At 35.7% G+C, this 15,697-nt stretch overlaps 3 protein-coding genes across 5 annotated transcripts in view; all 3 read right to left on the reverse strand.

Annotated features, from left to right (window-relative positions):
- The window catches only part of LOC111445003, an 11,373-nt gene extending 7,963 nt beyond the window's left edge, over window positions 1–3,410 (reverse strand). For both annotated transcript variants that reach the window (XM_023083178.1, XM_023083177.1), the window contains exons 1-7: window positions 3,131–3,410; window positions 2,384–2,668; window positions 2,239–2,298; window positions 1,947–2,156; window positions 1,517–1,635; window positions 1,232–1,329; window positions 49–173 (exon numbers count right to left, since the gene is read on the reverse strand). In XM_023083178.1, the coding sequence (XP_022938946.1) occupies window positions 49–173; window positions 1,232–1,329; window positions 1,517–1,635; window positions 1,947–2,156; window positions 2,239–2,298; window positions 2,384–2,668; window positions 3,131–3,355 (1,122 nt within the window). In that variant the 5' untranslated portion in view covers window positions 3,356–3,410. The remainder of the gene's footprint in view (window positions 1–48; window positions 174–1,231; window positions 1,330–1,516; window positions 1,636–1,946; window positions 2,157–2,238; window positions 2,299–2,383; window positions 2,669–3,130) is intronic.
- Window positions 3,411–6,071: 2,661 nt separating this feature from the next.
- Window positions 6,072–7,417, reverse strand: LOC111445004 (two-component response regulator ORR4-like). The gene is made up of 4 exons (XM_023083179.1): window positions 6,928–7,417; window positions 6,713–6,834; window positions 6,538–6,615; window positions 6,072–6,420 (listed from the first exon to the last, which is right to left on the reverse strand). Exons 1-4 carry the CDS (start codon window positions 7,031–7,033, stop codon window positions 6,244–6,246), a joined length of 483 nt encoding a protein of 160 aa, XP_022938947.1. The 5' UTR covers window positions 7,034–7,417; the 3' UTR covers window positions 6,072–6,243.
- Window positions 7,418–9,742: 2,325 nt separating this feature from the next.
- The window catches only part of LOC111445002 (flowering time control protein FY-like), a 19,750-nt gene continuing 13,795 nt past the window's right edge, over window positions 9,743–15,697 (reverse strand). For both annotated transcript variants that reach the window (XM_023083174.1, XM_023083176.1), the window contains 6 exons: window positions 14,809–14,887; window positions 14,086–14,175; window positions 12,149–12,225; window positions 11,400–11,923; window positions 10,732–10,983; window positions 9,743–10,143 (listed from right to left, as the gene is read on the reverse strand). In XM_023083174.1, the coding sequence (XP_022938942.1) occupies window positions 10,072–10,143; window positions 10,732–10,983; window positions 11,400–11,923; window positions 12,149–12,225; window positions 14,086–14,175; window positions 14,809–14,887 (1,094 nt within the window). In that variant the 3' untranslated portion in view covers window positions 9,743–10,071. The remainder of the gene's footprint in view (window positions 10,144–10,731; window positions 10,984–11,399; window positions 11,924–12,148; window positions 12,226–14,085; window positions 14,176–14,808; window positions 14,888–15,697) is intronic.

Consider the following 15,697-nt stretch of genomic DNA (forward strand, 5'->3'; position numbering starts at 1 on the left):
TTTTTTTTTTTTTTTTTTTTTTTTTCATTTTGCATATATAGAACGTACCTTTGTTTCCTGATACAACTTCAAATACTCCAGAGATTGCTCATAAAAGCCACAATGGTAGAGAAGAATGCTATAATCTCTCAATTCCTTTGGATCAACGTCAAGGAGGATAAGCCGTTCACATGCTGCAGGAGGAATACTAAGCTTACAGATAAAGATCAAGTAAAGGTAGAAGTAACAGAGCCTTTTTCCTTAAGAAGAGAACGGAATATATTTGTGTTAATGTGGATGAGAGAAAACTAAAAAGAAAAGAAAGAACTGTTCATGCTTTTAGAATCCATGTGCGAAGTTGGGGACCTAATTGGGGTACAGAATGAGGTTTGTACTGAGATCCAATGGACCAACGTTTAGCTTGCTAAGGTTTATTTGGGATTCCAATAAGTTGTAACAGCCCAAGTCCACCACTAGCAAATATTGTCCTCTTTGAACTTTTTCTTTCGAGCTTCCCATCGGAGTTTTTAAAACGTGTTTGCTAGGAAGAGGTTTCCACACCTTTATAAGAATGTTTCGTTCCCCTTTCCAACCGATGTGGGATCTCACAATCCACCACCATGGGGGACCCTGCATCCTCCTAACACACCGCTCGGTGTCTGGCTCTGATACCATTTGTAACAGCCCAAGCCCAAGTCCACCGCTAGCGGATATTGTCCTCTTTGGGTTTTCCTTTATGGACTTCCTCTCAAGATTTTTAAAACACGTATGCTATGGAGTAGTTTCCCCACCCTTAATAAGGAATGTTTCGTTCCCCTCTCCAACCGACGTGGGATATCACATCAGTAGCTCTATCCTTCAAAAAAATCCAGTTAGAAATAAACACAATGCTGGCATCAATTTAATATGGCCAACAAGATTCTTCACCTTTCCTCGTTTTTTTTTTTTTGTTTGCATTATACGCTAGACGTTACATGACAGGAAAACAATTGGGAGACTAGCAAGGCTTGAGAATACCAGGATGTAGGCTGTGTTTCCTCAGTTTATCCCCAGCAAGCCTTATACTACCAGTTTGGTGCATCTAAAACCGATATAAATCTTGGTCCTTCAAATAACCAAATAATTGTGATATCCCTCAATTTCACATTCTTAAATAAAAAAGGGATTTATAAGTATTCAAAAGGCCTTTAGGTGGAGGTTTTTTTTAATAGACTGTAGCTAACAAACTCGAAGAGAAAGAATGGTAGATTACCGGATAATGCGCGCCTCATATCTCCATAACGCACACTGGTCCAAACTCCACGTTCTAGCCTGTGTTGAGCAGCCTTTGCAGACGCAAGCTGAAAGCCACTGAAAAATATGAAAATGCAAGAAGCAGTGATATTAATACACATACCGGCAAGCACTAATTGAAAGGGGAGGGGGTGACCAATGTAAAGAGTAATTGAATGGTGATTTTGATGATGCAAGAAGATTAGATGGAAGTATATATTTCTCTAAAAGTAGGCTATCCTGCTGATTTAAATAGTTGAAATACCTTTCCTCAGCTGCATTCGATCTATCACTACAGTTAGCAACATCAGCCGCCCTTAAGAATAAACTTCTGGATTGATTTTGTTGAAAAGGCCAAAAAGATTCCTTTAAATTGCTTAGAATCTGCATTCAAGAACACACATACAAAAAGAGTAAATCAGAACTTATCTAGATTGAAAAGATAATAATTATAACTCTGTTGTGCTATAAAGGACATTAATTTTAGCATCTTAGTAGAAAATCTAGAAGCTCCCAAAAAATTGTAAGTCGTAACATCATCAGCCAAATATTGCTACCATAAGATGAATAAGAAACTTTGATTTACTAATGATTCAATTTGTTTTTTGGTTGACTTGGTTAGACAAAATAACTACATCTTCAACAACTCCTCAACTTTTTAATTATCTACCTTTGATAGGACCAAGAGAAATTACCTCCACCAAGAGACTTTGGGTTGTTATTATGTGTGGTTGATCAGATTCCCTGCCTTTGAGTTTATGATAGGCTGTGGGGAGGCTAAAATCATCATGAGGATGATATATCTCAACATCAAAATCCAGAAGGCTCCATAAACGAAGCATTTTAAGAATCTCAGAGTATATGAGTGACAGTAGTGCAGCTGAGCCTGTACGATGGGTCAAGACCTGACAACAAACAATAATTCAATTCCATTAAAAAAAAAGAACAATAGACTCAAAATTGAAAATAAAGGGCATAATCTTTTACCGTGTGAAGATATAGAGCTCGTGGTTCTGTTTGAGCTTTACAACTGGTTCTTCTGAAACCCTGAAATACGTCATGGGCAGAAATGGGAAAAGCATTATACTTATATACAGTAAAGGTACACGTTTGTCAAATTTGAAAATCTTACCTTCATGACGTACAAATACCTCTCTATACTTTCCAATAAACTTTCTGGTGATAAATTGAATGAAGATTTGTAGTGAGTACAATAGCCCATGGAAAGGTCATTTATTCTATGAACAAATGCATCGACCGGAAGAGGAACAGATGAATGAGATACCAAGGAATCATCCTCTGCTGCAATATAAAGAGCAGCTTTCGCCAAATCAACACACCTATTAATGCTAATACTGGTTTCCCTCTCTATATTAGATAAATAATGAATCTGAGTCAAGAAACCCTTCCTAGCCTCCTGCATAGTCATTGACCACCAAAATAAGATTTATTTGACTAATTTCAGCAAAATGTTCTTTCATTTTTCTTAACCATGTTAGGTTAACATTGTCAAAGCACAGAGCAAAAATATCAAACTACCGAAGTTTTACATTAAATACCATACAAATTATAAGATGATAAGCATCATGGTCTTCTAAAGATTGGACCTATGATCCAAGACCAAGAAAGTTCAATAAACATTCATTCTTCATCTACGAAAATTCAATAAACTTCGTAAATCTAGTTCTAATCTTTAGCATCTAGCTTGTTTTAAGAGCAAATTACCACACTCATAATTTCTCTTAAAACAGGTTCCATTATCTAAAACAAGTTCTACCGAAAAGAATGCAGAACACACTGAAGTTTTAAAACTTAAAGACCAACTAAACAAGGGACGTGAATTGAATCAAAGGCAGCCGGTAAACAAACCAGAAGTTACCTTAGCATAGGTGGAGTCAATTCCAGAAGAATCCAAAGCATCGTGGAGAAGGAAGCGGAAATCCTTGGGAGCATCGGGCTGCCGAAACCCACCGGAACAAACCACTCGAAAACTCAGCGAGGTGGAAGGGGATGAAGATGAAGATGAAGAGAAATTGAATTTGGAAAGTTTCGAAGAAGAAATCAGCCTTGGAATGCACAAGGAAGCAGAAGTGAAGGAAGCCATTGCCACTAGAAATCCAGAAGCAGAGAAGTTCAGTGTTGCAGAGATATAAAATATCTTTCCGGCCCCATCAACGTAAATATTGATAAAATATCTATTAAAAAAATATAATAAATATTAAAAAAAATTAAAAAAATTAAATTACTTAATTAATCCTTCCCTCATTTTAAATAAGTTTAAATTTCTTATTATTGCCGCAAGTCCCACGTTAATGATATATATATATATATTTTGTCTTTTTATTGATTTATATATATGATATAATGTAATTTTTTATTCATAAAAATAGAAATGTGCAAATAACTTAATCCAATTAAATCTTACCATTAAAAAATCAGTCCAAATTAATTATTAACCATATATTAACTCAACGACAAAATCTGGTCGGATGGATCTTAAAAATATTCAAATATATATTATTTATAATTAATTCATTGACCTACACGTGTAAAAAATCTCATCCGATCCATCTTAAAAGTATTTTGATGTAACGACAAAATCATAAAAAAAAAATTAAAGTACATAGACACAGACAGAATTGTTATAAACTATAACTTAAATTTTAAAGTACAAGACATAATTTTACTGGAACAAGTTGACGGAGGACTCAAAGTTTGTTAGATTTAATACATCGAGTAATGTTCAAGTACACGTGTAATGACTATTTGGAGATTTTTTTTAAGACTTTCTAATCCCTGTAAATTAAGTTGCGGGTGTAATTATGTAATTTTTTATGGACTATATTTGTCAAATTTTTATTTAAATTTTGACATATGCCTATTTAAGTCATTAGCTCGACGAGTCGGTGATCAATGTGGCAGTTAAGGAGAAGAAGAAGATGACGACGACAGTAGCTACGATGAGTAGATCAATAAGGAGAGGAAAAAAGTTCTAATTTTTTTAAAATTATATATTAAAATTATTTTTTTTAATAATTATTTTTATCTTTTTAAAAAAATTATAAAGTTAACGATGTCATTAAAATAGAGACCAGACACAAATTTGAATTTCATATTTCAAAAATTTAATTGAAAAAACAACGGTCATTTTACACGTGCCTTGTTCGGATAAGGGAACTTAAAATAGGGCAATTTTGCAGTGCTGGCCCATTTGTAGGCCCATTTGTAGGCCCATGTGAGGCCCAAATTTTACATGGGCTGTTTCAATTTCTCTTTAAATGGTTGACATGCCATTAAAAAAACACAAGCTAATATAATCCTACAAGGACACCACTTTGCCAATGGTGGGTCATTTATGTCATTAATTTAAGATAAATAAGCTAATCGGATCACGACATGTGGCGATTTATACAAAGTGTAAGAATTGACCCAACTGAGTCTAAAGATTCACCAGAATTCAAATAATTCAACTCTATACTAAAGATAATTGAGATCAAGTCCATTCGAGTCTAAAATCAATCAGAGTCGAACTGACATAAAGTTCATCAAAACGAATGATATTAGAACCACGGGAGAAGTTCTAGAGAATTGATTTGACCAATTAAATTAATGTATTAATCAACTTCTCGAACTACACAAACAGTCAATTCTATAAGTTGGGTATGTGATCAAAGTCCTCTGTTTAATATATAAAGGGAATATATGGATAATGATAATATTTTTATTAGTACGAGATATTTTGGGTGATTCTAAGAGTAATTTATAGCTAAAGTAGACAACATCGTACAATTATACAGATATAGAGTTATATTTATTCATAACAAGGGGTATCAGAGCCATGTTTCTAACTAGTCATGTTATTTTATTTTTTATTAAAAAAAAAGGTGTTAAAAAAATTCTTAATATTAATATAAGGACGAAAATGGTCTTATCATTTTCAAACTTTTTAATATTATTTTTAAAAATAAATATTTAATATTTTTATGAATTTAGTTTATAAAAAAGAGACGTTAAGATGATTGGCTGCAATTAAAGGTAATTTTCACTAATTTAAATTTTTTTAAAAACTAAATGGAGGATCAAATTTAAAATATTATTATTTAATAAATTTTGGAATCAAATCTCTTTTAAATCTCTATTCAAATTTTATTCTTAAAAATAAATAAAATAAAATCACCGCTCCATCCAAATGAGGAATTATATATATATATATAAAGAATATATGCATTATCTTTAAATACAATAATTGTAAATGAATTTCAAAAACAACTCATCAATGACAATTTATTTATATTCCATGTGATGGAAGATAAGGAAAATAAGAAAAGAAAATGTATTATTATTATTTATTAAAATGGACAACCAAATTTAAAATCAATCCAGATTTCTATATATTAAAATGATTTAAATTAATATTTGTTCAAATAATTAATCACCGTTCATTTTCATTACTTATTTTCAATATATAATTAATGTTCAAATAAATTATTAATTATTTCTTCTTATTTAATTAATTCAAAATTTTGTTTTTAATAAAAAAAAATAAAATATTAATAAGTAAAATGTTTATTTATTTATTTTCAAATATAAATTCAATTTGAAACTATTTCGATATATTATTAAATGATGCAAGAATAAGTAATTATAAGATTAAATAGAATTATAATAAATGTGTATAACTAATTTTTGAAAAGAAAAAAAAATTAACAGCTCAATTGTTATTTATTTAAAAATAGAAAATTCAAATAAGATGATAACAAATCAAGATGAGATCTGATATTAATTATTGGTTTCATATCAGAAAAAAACTAACAGAAAAATAGAAAAATTAAAAATTATTCGATAAATTATCAGGCAAAATTGAACCGCAGATCTATACAATTTTTGTTAGTTTCGCAAGAAAATCTGTGGTTAGAACAACTCTAGTTCTATACAGAATTGACTAAAATCGGAATTAAAATTAGTGGCGGAGTTCTTCGTTGTTCTTGTTCATCAATTCCTTGTGGATTTTTCTTTAATCAAATGAGGTCTCAATTTCCTCACGTCAGACAATTGAACTGGTTTGAGGAAGAATTCTTCCGCTCCTTCTTCCAAGCATCTGTTGATTCTTGAAGGTACATTCTCAGAGGACATAATCACAACCGGTATGTCTTTAAGAGATTTCGATTCCTGCAATTTCATGGCATCAAAATTAGTGATTGATTCACAGTGGATTTAGGAGATTTTTCCTTTTGGTTGAGATAATCTGGTAATGGAGAAAGAAGAATATTAAAAGCTAGGGCGAACCTTGATCTTCCTGAGGAGATCGTAGCCGCTCATTCCAGGCATACTGTAATCCGTGATGATCAAATTTACATCCACTTCCTGAAAACAGAAACGATCCGAGAAGATGCAAGTTAGAGAAAGAAAGGAGGATAAATCCTGAGAAACAGAGAGAGACGGAGAGAATTAGGGCTCGTACTTGATGATGATTTGAGGGAGCGATTTCGGAGTCCGGTTCATCATCATCATCATCATCATCATCATGATCTCCAACAAGACCAAGAAATTCCAAGGCCTTGTTGCCGGAATCAACAACAGTAACTAATCAAAACAGAGAATCAAACACTTGATTAGCCCTAAATCCGAGAAAAGCTCCAATGCTAAAACAAAAGAGCGAATGAAATCGTGAAATACCATGATAGGACGAGGTTTTGAGGAGGCGCTCGATCAATTTCCTATCGATGAAGCTATCATCAACAGCAAGAACATGGAACTGAGTCGATTCAACAGCAACACCCATAGCTAGAATGAAGATTCAACAGAAGGAAACGAAGAACAGAAGAAGATTGAATGAGAGTAAGGGAAAAAGGGGATTGGAGAGTAATATATATATATATCTATGGATTGATTCCATAGTGGGGAAAAATGTTGAAATGTGACAGTTGGAAAGTGAGATCCGACAGATTTGATTCGGAATCGAGAGGATCTTCAAGGTTGATTTGGTGTAGACGAACTCTCCTGACCAATTCTTTAATTGATTTGGGAATTCAAAGTGTTGGTTGATTTTCGAGCAGCAGCCGTGGGCGCCCCTGTTTGTGGCCTTTTCGTCACAGCCAATGGCTCAGCTGTATTGTCGCTGTGTGCGTCGTATAGTACGGTACGCCCGGTCCCCTCTCTTCCCCCACCAAACTTTTCCAACCATTCCTTTTTTAAATTTTTTTTTTTTTTAATCATTCTATTTCAAGTATATTTTACTAAAAAAATTAAAATTTTATTTTAAAATTTGTATTTTTTTAGTTCATATATTTTGGTCATTTTGTTTTATTTCCTACTAGTTAAATATTGAAAGTAATCATTTGAAATTAGTCCAGATCTTTGATTAGGTCATTGTTGGATAAAATCTGTCCTAATTTAGAGAATGATCATGAGCTTATAATCGATGAATATTCTCTCTATTAGTATAAGTTATTTTGGGAGAGCCCAAAGCAAAACTAGGAGAGCAAAGCAAAACTAGGAGAGCTTATGCTCAAAGTGGACAATATCATATCATTATGGAGAGTCGTGTTCATCTAACATGGTATCAGAGTTATGCCTTGTACTTAGCCATGTCTATAGAATCCTCAAATGTCGAACAAAGGACTCCAAATGAAAAAATGAGTCAAGACTCCCGGAAGACATAGTAAAAAAATGACTAAGACTCTAAAAGAAAAAGGAGTCGAGTCTCGATTAAGGGAAGGTGTCCTTTGTTCGAGGGGAGGTGTCCCACATCGGCTAATTTAGGTAGGGAATGATCGTGAGTTTATAATAAAGGAAAACTCTCTTCATTAGTACGAGGCCTTTTGGAGAAGCTCAAAGCAAAGCCATGAGAGCTTATGCTCAAAGTGGACAATATTCATACCATTGTGAAGAGTCGTGTTTATCTAACAGTAACAAGGTAGTCGTAGAACTTGTGGCTCGATTGAATCCTTTGCAATGCAAATGTCCTCTTCCTTCCCTCAACCCAACCGAGGAGAAACACCTACCCATAACAAAAGGAAACGAGTCGTGCTACTAATCAGTCAAGGTGCTCCCGTCTCTCACCTAGGCTGAGATTTTTTCAAGATTTTTGGTCTAAGTCACGGTATTAATTTGAAAAGAAAAGTTTGTGGATGAAAATAAAAATTTAAAATTACAAACAAAAATGGCACCTTCCTCTTGAATTTCTTAATTTATAAATATTTAAAAGTGCAAATAAGTGATAATAAAATATTGAAGCAAGTCAAAATGTAGTTTATCAAAAAAAGAAAAACAATCATATAGTAATAGAAAATATTGTAATGCTTAAGATATTGGGCCCCAAACAAAACATATAATATCATATCATATCAAATCTTTATAAAAAGAAGACACTTCCATCTCATTGCCCTCCTTCCACACCATTATTTAGGGTTCCCCACATCAATATTGATTTGTTATCTTTTTTTTAATTTTTTTTTTAATTCTCATGTTCTAGATATATTTAAAGAAAATGTTTATGGAATTAATTGATTGAATACCCGAGAACCCTAATCTTTTCTAGGAATTGCTTCTATGACTATAGATAGGGGTCAGATTTGTTTGGCGTCCAAATGCAACTCAAAATGGCTAGGAATGAAGAAAGCATAGAATGAGATTGACGTCTCTCCCACTGTTTATTGGTGGGTTTGAATATGGCACAGGAGTTGCAAAATATCATCCTTCGAGAATCTTTTTTCGAGACATCGAAGGATAAAACAAATAGTGATTATTAACATAAAAGCACCTAATTTATTATTTCTGGTTAGAAAAAATAACATAATGTTTATTTATAGAGATTATTAACATAAACGAACCCAATTTATTGTAGCCTCGATGTTACAACACACAATAGTTCAATGTCGATGGTCATATATGGTAGGCTACTTTATAGTTCTATCACCTTGCTCGTTGGTGGAGAAGCATATTATAGTTTGACTAGCTCAGTGGGGATGAGCATCGAAATGGTTAGAAATATCTATTTAACTCGCATTGAACAAAATAGAGAATATTTGTTTGAATGAAGAATGGAAAAAAAGTCTAGAGATTTTGCATGTATCCTCGACCCACCAAATTTTGCATGTATCCAAAAGAGCAATTACAAGAAGCAATTTAAAGAAGATTCAAGTATCAAATCAACAAAATATTCCAATTTATATTTAATAGCATGTAATACAAAAAAAAATCATTGTGTTTAAAACCCCTTTGGGTGTTATGTTTCTTTTAAACCTGCTTTAGGTTTGATGTTAAATATAATTCATTAGATTAGTCATGACCAAACTAATTTTACGACTGAGTCGTCTTGATATCTAAGAATGACCATCATAGATTCCAAGTTTGATTTAGGAGTTATTCATCCTTCTAACCCGCTCTTGGTTAGAATCATTCGCTAAGTTAGACCTCTAGCTTTGAAAAATCCAATGGTTAACGCTTATCGATTCTAATATTGAAATTTAAAATTTTTAAAGCAATGAAATTAAGCTGCCAACGTAGTAAGTCAGAAACAAGCTTCCCTCATCCAAATGTATAAAATTTTAACTATGATGCATTCAAATAAAGTACAAACCAAGAAAAAAAAAATCATTAAAATGTTAAATCAACTAAAATAAAAAAGAATAAAAATACAAACTAAAATCTAAGGGAGGGAAGTGGGAGAAGGTTCTGTTTCTTTTATGTGTCAGCAGCAAATACTCTCAAGACCTCTAAAACCAATCTTCACAGCAACACCTCCATATAGATGTTTTGAAAGGAATACAACATAGGAAAGGGAAGGGGCCCTCTTTCTCCAGCGCAAACTGACATGGACTACTGAGGCGTCTGGCCATGAGGCGGGGGACCTGATTGTTGCGGTGGTGGCATCCCGGGTTGACCGCCGAACTGCAGAACACAATGCAAAACATTTATGAAATCTGGTGGCTTAATTAGCAAAGTTCTGTCCACAAAACAACGTAATATTGTTACAAATGGTATTAGAACCAGACACCAGATGATGTGCCATCGAGGAGGCTGAGCCCTGAAGGGGGTGGACACGAGACGGTTGCCAGCAAAACGCTAGGCCCTGAAAGGGGTGGATTGGAGGGTCCCACATCAACTGGAGAAGGGAACGAGTGTCAGCAAGGATGCTGGGCTCCGAAGGGGAGTGGATTGTGAGATCCCACGTTGGTTGAGGAGGAGAATGAAACATTTTTTGTAAGGGTGTGGAAACCTCTCATTAGCATATATGCTTTAGAAACCTTGACAAAGAAGACAATATCTGCTAGCGGTGGGCTTGGGCCAATAGATTTGAATCCCCCGTCAGGGTGAAGCAGATCAATCCAGTCTAGATTTTGGGTGTAGATAAACAGAAATGCAAATATGATTCCAACAGTCTCAAGGGTGTTACTGTTTGCAATTCAGCTTCTCCATATTGGAAAATTGATAGCCAGAAGATGATGCTAGAGATAACGATAACTGTTACGATCGTACCTGGTACGGGTTGAACCCTGGCGTCATTGGCATTTGCCCGGCCTGTGTCCGATTGAATGCACCGCCCTGTGGATACATCGGTGCCCCAGACGCATTTGATGGGCCTTGCATATTTGGCAAACTATTCTGAAAACCTTGAACAGAAGGTGGAGCACCACTGGTAGGCATAGATCCAGAGTGCATTGGATTCATGCCCATAAAATGGTTTTGTTGCATAGGAGGACCCATCTGATTCATAGATCCTTGCATCCCCTAATAAGCATAGTTCAAGTTGTCAGGCATCTACAGAGAAGGGGATTATGCATGGATGAAGGAGAAAGAAATTATAATAAAAATGCCATTTACACAAGCCTTAACAAGCAGCAATTCATGCATGTTATCGTTCAAGGACAGTCATGGTTGACCTGGGCATCCAAAAACCCTCAAGAACACTTAAAAACGATCGGGGATTGTGATATCATATCACAAGGACGGGGATTTTCTCCTCCATCCGCTTTTTCGTGAAAACGTTCGATTCTTCTGGCTTACAACGGTGTGTGCTATATTGTGGAATCTTTGTGGAGATAGGAATGATAATGTTTAGACTTATCCACTGACAGGTTGATTTAGAAATTCCCATAATAAGAAAACCAAGATTAAATGATAGACATAGTAGCAAAAGATCATACCATTGGACCAGGCATAGGCATTTGTACCGAGGCAGGTCCTGGTGAAGGCAATGATCCAGGTTGTGAAGGCATATTCAGCGAGGGCATTTGGGGCGGTCGAGGTAAATTTGGGTGTGGGAGCAAAGGGAAATGCGACGGTGGCTGTAAGTGTGGCAAATTTTGAGGTTGCATGGGCCCTGGGGCCATTTGTTGGTTCTGGTGGTGTTGTAATTGCTGCTGCTGCTGCTGTTGCATGAACTGCTGAGGGTTCTGTTGAAAAGAATGCTGCTGATTGGCAGCAAGAAGAGAAGGGTGTGGACCAGGTGGGAGGGGAGGAGCCCCTACTGGCATTGAAATTTGATGTGGCTGCTTATGTTCTCCCATTGCAGCAGTATCAGATAAGGGCATGGCAACTCCAATGCCAGGAATGGTTCCCTCGTTTCGAGCCAGCCCAGGCGGAAATGGTCCAGGAGTAGTAGGTCCATCAGGTACCACGAAGTTACCAGTCATACGAGCAGAGCCAGCGGGATTTTGCTCATTGTAACCTAATAAAAAATATGTGAAGTAAAAAACAAATGACATCTCTAAATACAATCAATTCTTCTCTCATACTAGGACAAACGTGCAAATGCTAGATTACTTATGCACTATACACAATGAGCTAATCAACAATTCCACTATGGTGTTTCAGCTAAGGTCTGCTCAAACCATACCACCCAAATCAACAAGCCATGTCATATTCTCAATCTTAGCTATTCAGTTGGGCTTACCTGTGCTAAACTTATCACGAGCGGTGTCGCCTGGCCTATTTCTACACCAAAATTTGGTTGTGTGATCGTTGCTACCACTGCAAACGAAAACATCCATCGTTCATCAGAACCTACGGTAATCAGTGCTTCCAAAATAGTCCAATATGGCAACAAATGAACAATCATAAATACAAAACTTTAAAAGCAAAACAGGCGTTGGTTTAAATACCTAAGAACAGAATAATGTAGCAGGAATAAAACAGAAACAAACTTTGAAAGACATCCTCACGCAATGAATTTACTGGTTACTTAATGTTAGTGGTTTTACTTACTGTTCATCATGGTAAAGATTTATTCCATCATCCTGGATTGTTAAGATTAAGATAAGAATCCGAACTTTACCAGCAATCTCTCGTAGGCATTTAATTTTGCAGCATCCACAAGAACACCTTGTCACTAAAGTCCGATTATTTCTTTCCAACCAAAGTTTCTAGAAGAACTATCAGGTTAGTTGGAGCTATAGAGTCTCTTTAGCCTTGTGGAAGGGGGCAACATTTAGGTAAGATTCCAAAAAACTCCTAACGGATCTAGGAGGACAGTTTGCCGCCTGAAAGAAGATGATGAGTGTTTTACAAATGGCAATGAATGAAGAATGAAGAAATGGTCCAGCTCCTCTGTTTTTCTTTTGCACAAAATGTACCTAGATGGAAGGAGATTTCTTTGCTAGTTCTTTTTTTGCAAGTTGTCTTGGGTATTGATACCGTTGTAATAGCCCAAGCCTGCCGCTAGCAGATATTGTCCTCTTTGGGTTTTCCGTTCTGGGCTTCCCCTCAACTCATTCCCTTTTCCAATCGATGTGAGATCTCACAATTCACCCCCTTCGGACTCAACGTTCTCGTTTGCACACCACCTGATGTCTAGCTCTGATACCATTTATAACAGTCCAAGCCCACTGCTAGCAGATATTGTTCTCTTTTAGTCTTTCCTTTCGAGTTTCCCCTCAAGGTTTTAAAACGCACCTACTAAGGAGAGGTTTTCACACCCTTATAAAGAAGGCTTCGTTCCCCTCCAACCGATGTGGGATCTCATAATCCACTCCGCTTCGGGGCCCAAAGTCCTTGTTGACACACGTTCCCCTCCTCCCAATCGATGTGGGATCTCACAATCCACCCCCCTTTGAGGCTCAACGTCCTCGCTGGCACTCGCTCCCCTTTCCAATCGATGTAGGGTCTCACAAACCACTCTCTTCAAGCTCAACGTCCTCGCTGGCACACCGCCTGGTGTTTGGCTCTAATACCATTTGTAACATCCCAAGCTCACTGCTAGCAAATATTGTCCTCATTGGATTTTTCCTTCCAGGCTTCCCCTCAAGGTTTTAAAACGCATCTACTAGGGAGAGGTCTCCATGCCCTTATAAAGAATGCTTTGTTCCCCTCTCTAACTGATGTGAGATCTCACAATCCACCCCCCTTCGGAGCCCAATGTTCTCACTGGCACTCGTTCCCCTCTCCAATCGATGTGGGATCTCACAACAGTCATAGCTCAACTCCCAAAGAAACATTGAAACATTTTAATGACCGAACTTCAATTGAAAATAATACAAGACCATACGCAAGAAAAGCACCCACAAGAAAGAGCCAAACTAGAAAGTTGCACATTGGACGATAACAGAACTATCACATGCAAAAAAAAGTCCCATATTTGGAAATAAGTAATTAATGAACCCAACTTCCAGAGTAAGTTACGGTGTATGATTGTGTGAGAATATCAAATCCAAGCAAACGGCTCGATTTGCAAGATAACCAAACAATTCTATACAAAAGAGTTATAAAGAATAATAAAAGCATTTTTTTTATACACAAGAAAAGGATAGGAACCTATTACAAACATTCCAAAAAAATTGACAAAAAGTACAGAGGCACAAATACAGAGCACAAAATGCAAAAAATTATCCATACCTGCAAAGAAGATAACCAATAGGATGCCATGCAAGGTCCCAAACACTATTATCGTGTGCATTGGAAATTTCAATCTGAGGAGTTTCATGTCTGTGAATAAGAGAATCATGTAATGAAATGAGATTAAAGACCTTAAAAATCATTGTAATCATGAATTGTATTGAAACACCAACCAAGATTAAATCACAAAAAATGAAACATAGAAAAATGGAAACGCCAACATTATTTCAAGGATTGATCCGACAATGTGACTATCTTCAACGTGCGAGTTCAAAAGATATTTTGAATCCTATCTAATACATCCTTGTATCATAAATGTTCATTACATGAGAAAGAAATTATCTTGCTACCCGCGTGAAATTAAATAATGTAATAAAATTGTTGAAAATACATTATTTATATGAGATTCAGATAACGTTTCTCATGCAACACCAAACTCAGTTATTTAATTCCTAAGCATTATATTTCCAAAAATCTTTTTCAAGCCATTCTTTTCTTACGTATCATAAACAAAACCTTCAATCAAACCGCCCCTAACGAGGACATTGACAACCACGAGCAAGGAATGAGGAAAAGGGATCTCCCTTAAATTCTTTGTACCATAATCACTTTATTCAAAGTCTCATTCCTCTTCCTTTCAAAGCCAAAACTGTTTCTAACCATAAATAACATAAATTATGTATAATACAAGAAATCGAAGATTCAACTGAAGCACAAACATACCCAACAAGCCAATGAAAAATAGAGCCATCAAAACTCCCACTAACAAAATACTCTTCATGGAAAGGGTGCCAGGCCAATGCTGCAAAACAAACCACCTTAATATAGTATTTACCATATTGATAAAATAAAAGGAAAAACCAACTTGATATTAGTACTGACCTTAAAATAAAATAAACGAAAATATTTATTTTTATCTAGCTGAGTATGTTAAATTTATGCATAAAACTTTAAACTTCACAAGTCGTGAGAATAATACCCTCGATTTTTTCAATTAATTTGTGGCAAAATGTGTAGACATTCTTGTAGGTGCTTTTGTGACTGGACTTAAATAATTTCTGGCTAGGACGCCAAACTTTTGTTAATTTATTGGTGGGTCTTGAATGATCTTCTAGCTTGGATTTGAGGGTTCAATTTGATCAAAGTAAAATTCTAAGGTTAAAATTGACCAATTCGAAGGTAATTACTCGTTTTTAACGGTAGGACCCGTGGTAATATTATGGCTATGAGGGTTTTGAGGCAAGGCGACGACTCTCCCCTTGCCTCTTTACACCTCTGGGAGATGCTTTTAGTAGGCTTGTCCACTTTTGGTTGGAAAGAAGAATTTTGATAGGCCGGACTGTAGAGAGTCAGAATGTGGTTATTTCTCACTTACAGTATGCTGATGACATGAATTGGCAGAAGGTGATTTCCTCTTTCTTAGCAGCTCAGGGATCAGTTTAAACTTCTTTAAAACCAACGGATTGGGATTAATATGGTTGAGCAGGAGGAGTTTGAGCAAGTTGTTGGCCTTGGTTGTAAAGTTGAGAACCTCCCCTTTTAATCACCTTGGCTTCCCCGGTTGGGAAGTAAGCATCCGTTTTCTTCTTCTTTTTTTTTTTTTTTTTTTTTT

Source organism: Cucurbita moschata, unplaced genomic scaffold (assembly GCF_002738365.1).
Source record: "Cucurbita moschata cultivar Rifu unplaced genomic scaffold, Cmos_1.0 Cmo_Scf00007, whole genome shotgun sequence".
In the NCBI taxonomy this organism is placed as follows: domain Eukaryota; kingdom Viridiplantae; phylum Streptophyta; class Magnoliopsida; order Cucurbitales; family Cucurbitaceae; genus Cucurbita; species Cucurbita moschata.

Excerpts from the sequence above, each read along its gene's own strand:
- LOC111445004 (XM_023083179.1), bottom strand. The coding sequence starts at position 7,033 with ATGGGTGTTGCTGTTGAATCGACTCAGTTCCATGTTCTTGCTGTTGAT. Across the intron at positions 6,835-6,927 it reads CAAAACCTCGTCCTATCATG|TTACTGTTGTTGATTCCGGC; the intron begins GTATTTCACGAT and ends TGTTTTGATTAG. Across the intron at positions 6,421-6,537 it reads ATCTCCTCAGGAAGATCAAG|GAATCGAAATCTCTTAAAGA; the intron begins GTTCGCCCTAGC and ends ATGAAATTGCAG.